The sequence below is a fragment of the Leptodactylus fuscus genome, chromosome 8 (assembly GCF_031893055.1).
Source record: "Leptodactylus fuscus isolate aLepFus1 chromosome 8, aLepFus1.hap2, whole genome shotgun sequence".
Classification (NCBI taxonomy): Eukaryota; Metazoa; Chordata; class Amphibia; order Anura; family Leptodactylidae; genus Leptodactylus; species Leptodactylus fuscus.
Genome location: NC_134272.1, coordinates 16,087,180 through 16,097,078, shown reverse-complemented (window position 1 = coordinate 16,097,078; position 9,899 = coordinate 16,087,180). Strand labels below are relative to the sequence as shown.

At 42.6% G+C, this 9,899-nt stretch overlaps 1 protein-coding gene across 1 annotated transcript in view; it reads right to left on the bottom strand.

Annotated features, from left to right (window-relative positions):
* Positions 1-3,104, bottom strand: part of LOC142217381 (NXPE family member 4-like) — a 6,242-nt gene extending 3,138 nt beyond the window's left edge. The window contains exons 1-4 of the mRNA XM_075285608.1: positions 3,020-3,104; positions 2,397-2,501; positions 950-1,656; positions 429-490 (exon numbers count right to left, since the gene is read on the bottom strand). Of these exons, the coding sequence (XP_075141709.1) occupies positions 429-490; positions 950-1,656; positions 2,397-2,501; positions 3,020-3,058 (913 nt within the window). The 5' untranslated portion in view covers positions 3,059-3,104. The remainder of the gene's footprint in view (positions 1-428; positions 491-949; positions 1,657-2,396; positions 2,502-3,019) is intronic.
* Positions 3,105-9,899: the final 6,795 nt, after the last annotated feature.

Here is a 9,899-nt window from a genome sequence, read left to right as displayed (position 1 = left end):
TGATACAACGTGCAGCGCTACCTAGAAGCAGAGGCTGGTCTGGATAGGAGCGTGGAGAGGTGAGCAACTTATTGGCCAATACCCATTAGAATAGTACAATAGGTAGTGGCCGAATAAATAAACAATGTTCCCCCGGTTCATGCCAGTTTGCCTCAGGTGGCCATGGGAGATGTAGCTGTGTCACTGGGGGCCACAAAACATAAGGCAATGGGCCTGATTTGGTATTTGGTGACCTAGGACATTCATTCAGGTCCCTGCCTTAACCCTTTATTCAGTACCCTTTTTGGTGAACCCATTGACATTTAACCATTAGGGGCCACCAGACATGCTGTAGACTTGTCCCAGTATCAGGACTACCCCTAATATCCAGTATTAAACCAAAGAAATCAATTAGCCACTACTGGTCTATATGTGTCAGACATACTTACGGCCACAGTCGAGGACAGTGACTGGTTTTGAATCCTTAAAAATTTCGAAACCAATATTTGACCTAAAAAAAAAAGAGTCATCTATAATTATATCACATAAAGGGATTATTATTAATGCATTCATTATAAAATTATGTAAATGGGTGTGTTGCTTTTCTGCGAATACTAGCAAACGTCAAATTAAGGTCTCATACATTATGTATTTTGGACAGGAACCAAAATGAAACAACTCTTATAGATGCCAACAAGACTAACTTTAAGATTTCTCATACATCACTCATCACCTCTTGGATCAAGGGAATGGTCAGGAATCTGATACCTTCAGATCTCATGATATATGGTTGTACCATGCCACCCCCACCACACTCCTCATCTACAGGAGAGTAGTCTGATCCCATGGTGGCAAAAAGAGAGCAGACAGAATGATGAAGACCTGATGTTGTCATCTAAGATCTTCATGGAGTCTTGCTATATGGGGGGGTGTGAACTTTTTCTATTCATTGGCTAAAGTTGATAGTCACCTGTTGAGAAGAATCTTCTCCACCTCGGTGAGATACGAGTGATCCCGATTGACAGAATTCATATGGGTCAAGGCCTCACATGGGTAATCCTTTGGCTTGATGCAGTAGAAGGCCTCGTGATCTCTCTTGTCCACATAGCGGCAGATTTCCTCTTCTGTGTCCAGCACAAAGCCACATTCACTGTTCACATACTCTGTGGCGCTCGTGAAATTTCCTGTGTACTTGATATTGGCAAAGCCTTGGTTCCTTGCCCGCCATAAGGCAGAGACGGCCTCACTGGGGTGCATTAGTAATATAGATAAGTGTACAGACCCAACCCAGAATAAAGTGAATTTTACCAAGTATGTCCCATCTTTATTGTCTATGATGGTCCCACTTGCACTACTGTTTGTACCAGGTGAGTATATTCTTGCCCTCAAGTAATCTCCACCATAGGATTTCCTATTCCCGGAGTAGTCGTAGGCCGTCACTTCAACGAGTATCTGATCGCCAAGGCAATACTGAGCTTTGGGGTTGATGATGACAGTCGTGCTTTTTTCTGGGCTGGTCGCCTTATGTAAATCATTGATTGTCACCTTGGTAATCGTCTTGTCAATCTTGTCGAATAGTCGTTCAATTTCGGCATCGGTTTCCATTGGTCCCGGCAGATCAGGGGCGCTACTGCTTGACTGGCAGTTACACAACTGAAGCATTTTTATTTCTGGGATCTGAAACGGGAATGAAACACTTAACACTAAAAATCCAAAAATAGTGTGCCCCAATGTTATCTATTTTGGAGAACATTTGCATAAGCCACACCCCTTTCAGGGTTATTTCCTGGAGCAACACTACAGGCATGTTGACTGCTGGGAGATATGGAGTTGAGTTATATGTTAAAAGGGAATGACCAAATGCCCCGCACCAAAGGCGTCAGTAATTAAAGGGAATCAGTCAGCTGGACAAGCCCCTCCATGTTATATACATGTTCAAGAAACCTTACAGGGTTATTCGCTGGTCCTCAAGATGCCCCCAGTTCTCTACTTCCTCCCGTTCCCTGAGGATTTATTATCCACCTTTGAAACTATTCCCGGGAATTGGTAAAAGCGATCCCTGGCAGATCAAAAGAATCAAGATTTGTGCAAATTATCTTGAAATTGGGCAGTTTTTGAGTGTTTCGAGTGCAATCCCAGATAGATGGAATTTTATCATGCATTGGATTTGGTGCTCTGTATCGGTGAATAGAGCTGTCAACACACGTGAAGAAATAAATAGCATGGAATTTTGGATCTAAAAATGAGACATTCAGACCATTTAGTAATTCTGATATCATACACCATAACTGGTTACACCGGTGATCCGCTCCACTTGGTTGGTAGGGTGTTATGTGCTGACACCAGACCCATATATGTCCTATATGGATGACCACTGAAACCATTGGGGTTGTATCTATATTAGATTCTGGAGGTACCTGCACTTTATTCTGGTTAAAAAGCAGAAAAAGAATAGATGTTATGACCGCCACCGCCAGTGTCAACCTCATGGAAATCTTCATTTTCCACCGCTCAGAAATCTCCTAGAAAACATGAAAACATGGAGATAAAGCAAGATGACACCTATGTTGATGATGGACATGGTACAGGCACCATGGATACATTTCTTGACCATTTTGGTGACTTTGGTCTGTTCTTTACACTTTGAGGAAGAGAAGACTCTCCCAGTCTTGACTTTTCTTCCAACTTCACTATGGACCATACCATGATGTGAAGGCAGCAACACAAAAAACTACATTAAAATGGGGTATTAGTATTTATGCAATTTCTTTCATAGTGGACCTAGGTTTAACCTTCACATTAAGCCTTATTTTCATATGGGGGGGACTGAAAATTACGAGTATTCCAGGAATGCCCCCTGATCTAACAGATCGGAAACCCCATAGTTCCTACTTCCACACCAGTGTAGAACCTAATAGTAGATCCCAACCTTTGACACTGGAGCAGTAGTAGCAGCGGACCCTTTTGGTGCGGCACCAGTATGAGGTTAGGAGCTTATAGGTTTATAATCCATCTGATACCCAACGAAAGACATTATTACCGACTCAATTTTGTGTTGGTTCACATGGACCTGGGGCATCTTCAGTCCTCAATGGTTGTTGTCATAACCCTGCAGATGGACATCTTGGAAAGAAAAGGCAAGATTCATTGAAATAAAACTAGAGATAAAAATAGAGATTTCCTACATTATTAATTAGATTTTTTAATATAGACATTTCCTACGTTATTAATTAGATTTTTTTAATATAGATATTTCATAATTTATTAATTAGATTTTTTAATATAGAGATTTCCTACGTTATTAATTAGATTTTTTAATATAGACATTTCCTACATTATTAATTCGATTTTTTTTTATATAGAGATTTCCTAATTTATTAATTAGAATTTTTAATGTGATCCTTCTTCAATGATATTAGATATATAAGGTAGAGATCCACTTCTTCATTAAGGTTAATTTTTTATGGTAGAGATCTCCTGAATTATTGAATAGATTTTTTTTTAAGGTAGACAATCCTCTGCATTATTAATTAGATTTTTATAATGTGGAGATCCTTCTCCGTTAATATTAGATTGTTTTAGGATAGAAATCACCTGCAATACTAAATAGATTTTTTAAGGAGGAGATCCCTGTATTATTAGGTTTGTTACGGATTTTGCTGCATTTTATAAGCCAAACTCAAGAATGGCTACCAAAGAAATGGGAAATATATAGGAAGCTTCATATACTTCTTCCTTTAGCTAAATCCACTGCTAAAAAAAAAAACACAACAAAATTTGCAACCACAAAAAAGCTGCGTTTCCGCAACGTGGGGCCTCGTCCTTAAATTGATTTTTTTAGGTGGAGATCCATCTGTATTAATATTAGATTTATCTAAGACGGTGAAGACCCCTTTAAAGTGATCCTTATCCTTAGGACAGAGCATCAATATCAGAATCGTGTCTGATAAAGATGAAAATGTGGGTTTTGCAAAAAAAAAAAAAAACAGTAAAAAAGGAAAATTTACCCTAAAATATGAGTGTAATACCAATAAAACCTCAACTCTCCATTAAAAAAAGACATCACATGAAAAAATAAAAAAAACCCAGAATATGGAAACTAAAAACACTTTCTTATACAAAAGTATATACTCGAGTATAAGCCGAATTTTTCAGCCCAGTTTTTGAGCTGAAAAAGTCTCCCTCGGCTTATACTCGAGTCAGCAAAAAAAAAATATATATATTTTTTTTTAGGAGGGTGGGGGGCAGTCTATGACCAGCCACAATATCAATGTATAGAATCTCCCCCCAAAAAAAAGATTTAAAAAAATAAAAGTTCTTAATCCCTCCTTTCCCTAGAATACATACAAAAGTAGATGAATATGAGATAGATAAATAGACAGATAGATACATAGCTATATGTGATAGATAGATAGATAGATAGATAGATAGATAGATAAAAGATAGATAGATAGATAGATAGATAGATAGGAGATAGATAGATAGATAGATAGATAGATAGATAGATAGATAGATAGGACATAGATAGATAGATAGATAGATAGATAGATAGATAGATAGATATTAAGAAACTTCTCGCTACTCCCATGGTATATATGATCTCTATTTACACCTACAGGGACGCAAAAACTAATAATAATAATAATAATAATAAAAAGAAGAAATTCTGGACATTTCTAGATAAATTACCTTTGTCCGTCTCCTCAGCTCACTTTCCAGCACCTTCTCTCATGGCTGTCATGTCCGCCGTCTGCCCTGTCACTGCTTGTCTATGTCTCCGTATGTAACTACTTCTGTCAGGTCGGACGTGTTCAGGCAGCAGGTGTCAGTATATCTGTCCTGAAGATCACAGGCCGGCTCCATCATTACAGAGGAAACGCTTTACAGGAGACGCTTTACACCTCACACACCTATCCTGAGGTCCGCAGGTCTCCGCCATAGGGGTCTCCTGGTCTGAACTTCAGGGGCTCAGTATTTTATCTCTGCACCACCTGTACCTGTCCAGATACTGGAGGAGTCTTCTATGGGGTGTAGAAGCTTCTAATCTGCTGATTCCTATGTTAGAAGGGCACAGGGCCAAAAGTCTTTCAGGGCTGGGTGCAATAAATCTTTAGCTACAAGCTCAGTCTACATTTATTAGTAAGAGACCTGTTTATGAGAAAGAACAGCCCCACCATTAGTCCGACCTCCTCCAACCCCCAATTTACCCAGATACCTATAACCATAGCCTAAATAGTTGTAGGTTCAGTCCATGGTGCTCTAGAGAAGAGGAAAACTAAAGTAATGTGCCTGGTGGTTTAGGGCAGGAAAGAGGTGATGGTAAAGTCCCTGGTGGGATAGAATAGAGGAGGACTTAAAGGGGTTGTCCAGGAATGCTTTATTCACGGCCTACACTTAGGATAAGTCATAAAAATATGATCATTGAGTAGCCGAGAGCCATTGACTAAAGCCGAGCTCTGGTCGGGGTTTTTTAGCCCCATGGATGCCGCGGTCAAACATGACCCCCTTCCTCAGCGGCGAGATCATGGGTGCCAATATGTAATATCTGCAGCCGGGGTTTGGCCAGTGACCCCAGGCGGTCAGGAGCCCCCCATGCCTAGTTGATCCTGCCGCTGTGTATTGCAGCATATAGTACTGAACTCAAAGCAACGCTGGTTCAGATCCCCTAGTGGGACATCATGTATGTGGAAAAAAAGAGGAAAAAAGTGAAGTGTATTAAAAAAAATAATAATAAATGAATAAAGCCCCAAAATGCCCCTTTCCTATAGAAAATAAATTTTATTAAAAAAATAATAAAAATTAATAAAAACAATTACATATTTACGTCCACTTATGGCATTAAGTATGTTATCCTGGGTACGCCAGTGTCACACGTGGGCATAAACTGGTGTTTGGGCACACAGAAGGGGGCAGATGTGAAGGGGCACTATGGGCTTTTGGAGTGCAGATTCAGATTCTTGTGTTTGGACTTCATGTCATGTTTGCAGAGACCCTAAAATTTCCCCAACAAAATGGGGTCACTTTTGGGGGTTTCCTCTGTATTGGTACTTTAGGGGCTCTGCATATATGACAAAGCACCTGAAAACTATTCCAGCAAAACCTGCCTCCAAAAGACAAATATTGCTCTTTCCATTTTGTGCCCCGCCATGTACCCATACAGCAGATTACAACCACATATGGGGTATTGCCGTGTTCAGGAGAAATTGCTTAACAAACTGTGGGGGGCTTTTTCTCCTTTAACCTCTTGTAAAAATGAAAACTTTGGGGATAAAGTGAAATTTTTGTAATTTTTAATTTACACATCCCAACGTTAATACAATCTGTGAAACGGATGTGGGGTCAGAAGGCTAACCATAATCCCTTGATGAATTCTGTCAGGGGTGTAGTTTACAAAATGGGATCGCTTTTGGGGGGGGTTCTATTGTATTGATACTTTAGGGCAGAGGTCCTCAAACTTTTTAAACAGAGGGCCAGTTCACTGTCCCTCAGACTATTGGAGGGCCAAAATATAGTTTACAAAAGAATTACAATTATACACTCCATTGTAGCTCCCCCCACAGTATTATATGATCCACGGCAGGCCCCCACAGTATTATATGCTCCACAGTACGCCCCCCACACAGTATTATATGCTCTACAGTACGCCCCCCACACAGTATTATATGCTCCTCAGTACGCTCCCCACACAGTATTGTATGCTCTACAGTACACCCCCCACACAGTATTATATGCTCCTCAGTACGCCCCCACACAGTATTATATGCTCCTCAGTACACCCCCCACAGTATTATATGCTCCTCAGTACGCCCCCCCACAATATTATATGCTCCTCAGTACGCCCCACACACAGTATTATATGCTCCTCAGTATGCCCCCCACAGTATTATATGCTCCTCAGTACGCCCCCCCCACAATATTATATGCTCCTCAGTACGCCCCACACACAGTATTATATGCTCCTCAGTACGCCCCGCACAGTATTATATGCTCCTCAGCACGCCCCCCCCACAGTATTATATGCTCCTCAGTACGCCCCCCCATAGTATTATATGCTCCTCAGTATGCCCCCCACAGTATTATATGCTCCTCAGTATGCCCCCCACAGTATTATATACTCCTCAGTACGCCCCCCACAGTATTATATGCTCCTCAGTACGCCCCCCACAGTATTATATGCTCCTCAGTATGCCCCCCCACAATATTATATGCTCCTCAGTACACCCTCCACACTGTATTATATGCTCCTCAGTACACCCCCCCAAACTGTATTATATGCTCCTCCGTACGCCCCCCCACGCACACAGCACTGTATCATATGCTCCTCTGTATGCCCCTCCCCCACAGTATTATATGCTCCTCAGTACGTCCCTTCTCCCACACACAGTATTATATGCTCCTCAGTACACGCTCCCCCCCCCCCCCTTCCCACACACACACACACACAGTATTATACTTACCCATGAAGAACCACCGGGCGTTCTCCTTCTTCTGACTGCAGGAGCTGATGACTTACGTCATCGCGCATGTGTCGGAGGAGAGGTCACACTGTAGGCCGCGGTCGCTGACAGCTTTCACTTGTATGTGCCTTTGCACACAGCTGAAACGAGCGATCTTTCCCCAATAGTGAGCGATCCGGACGACAGTGCGCCCCTGCCGGCGAAACCAAAGAAATGACCTCGGTGGGCCTCCTGTGGCCCGTAGGCCGTAGCTTGAGGACCCCTGCTTTATATATTAGTCACTGCTTGTACTATACACAATAACTGGTTATTATCTCTACATAGATATGTATTAAGAACTGATCTTTATTTGTTTGATCATTCTGTATATTACGCACACACTATATATACTATACTAGAGGGAGGACCTGGCTTCGCATGGGTATATTACATTTTATGTTTGTGTAGTGGCCCCATAAGAATTGTCCAATTTTGCACTGGTGTATTTTGTATGTTGTTTGTGTGTATGTCCATAAGCGTCATGTGATTATGTGTATCTCATTTTGAATGTCAGTGAAAAACCTGTGATCAGTTGTTATGGATACTTGGAGTAAAGCTGTATCTAATCCTTCCCCGTGTAGTACTGTGTTTAGATGTAAGTATCCAATCCTTGTTGGTGTAGTACTTTGTGCAGATGCACATATCTAATCCTCCCCGTGTGGTATTGTGTGAAGAGGCGTGTATCTAATCCTCCAGTAAGTGAAACTGTGTGCAGACACACGTATCTAATGACTCTGGCGTGTGGTACTGTGTGCAGATGCGCGTATCTAATCCTCCCCCATGTGGAACTGTGTGCTGAGATGTGTATCTAATTCTCTGGCATGTGGTACTGTGTGCAGAGGCCTGTATCTAATTCTCCAAAGTGTGGTACTGTGTTCAGATGCACGTATCTAATCCTCTCCTGTGTGGTATTGTGTGAAGAGGCACGTATCTAATCCTACGGCATGTGGAACTGTGTGTAGACGTGGGTATCTAATCCTACGGCATGTGGTACTGTATGCAGACGTGTGTATCTAATCCTATGGCGTGTACAACTGTGTGAAGATGCGTGTATTTATTCCTCTGGCGTGTGGATCTGTAAGAAGACGCACGTATCTAATGCTACGGCATGTGGTACTGTGTGCAGACCTGCTTATTTAATCCTCTGGTGTGTGGAACTGTGTGCAGATGCACGTATCCAATCCTCTGGCATGTGGTATTGTGTGCAGACCCATGTATCCAATCCCCCGGCGTATGGTACTGTGTGCAGACGTGCGTATCTAATCCTCTGGCGTGTGAAACTGTGTGCAGACGCACATATCTAATACTATGGCATATGGTACCGTGTGCAGATGTGCGTTTCTAATCCTCCGGCATATGGAACTGTATGCAGATGTGCATATCTAATCCTTCCCCGTGTGATACTGTGTGTAGAAACGCATATCTAATCCTCTGGTGGTGGTACTATGTGAAGACATGCGTATCTAATCCTCCAGCGTGTTGAACTGTGTGCAGATGTGCGTATCTAATCCTTCCCCGTGTGGTACTTAGAGCAGACACACGTATCTAATCCTTCAGCGTGTGTAATTGTGTGCAAATGCGCACATCTAACCCTTGGTCGTGTGGTACTGTGTGCAGATGCACGTATCTAATCCTCCCCCGGGTGATACTGTGTGCTGAGACGCGTATCTAATTCTCTGGCTTGTGGTACTGTGTGCAGAGGCATGTATCTAATCCTCCAAAGTGTGATACTCTGTGCGCACACACACGTATCTAATCCTCCCCTGTGTGGTATTGTGTGAAGAGGCGAATATCTAATCCTTCGGCGTGTGGAACTATGTGTAGACGCGCGTATCTAATCCTACTGCATGTGGTACTGTGTGCAGACGCGTGTATCTAATCCTATGGCGTGTGCAACTGTGTGCAGACACGCGTATCTAATCCTCTGGAGTGTGGATTTGTGTGTAGACGCGTGTATCTAATCCTACGGCATGTGGTACTCTGTGCAGAAGTGTGCATCTAATCCTATGGCGTGTACAAATGTGTGCAGACGCGTGTATCTAATCCTCTGGCGTGTGGAACTGTGTGTAGACGCGCGTATCTAATCCTACAGCATGTGGTACTGTGTGCAGACACGCGTATCTAATCCTACAGCATGTGGTACTGTGTGTAGACGCGCGTATCTAATCCTATGGCGTGTACAACTGTGTGCAGACATGCGTATCTAATCCTACAGCATGTGGTACTGTGTGTAGATGCACGTATCCAATCCCCCGGCATGTGGTACTGTGTGCAGACGCGCGTATCTAATCCTATGGCATGTGGTACTGTGTGTAGACACGCGTATCTAATCCTGCCCCGTGTGCTACTGTGTGCAGACGCGCGTATCTAATCCTCCCCCGTGTGATTCTGTGTGCGGAGACGCATATCTAATTCTCCGGCTTG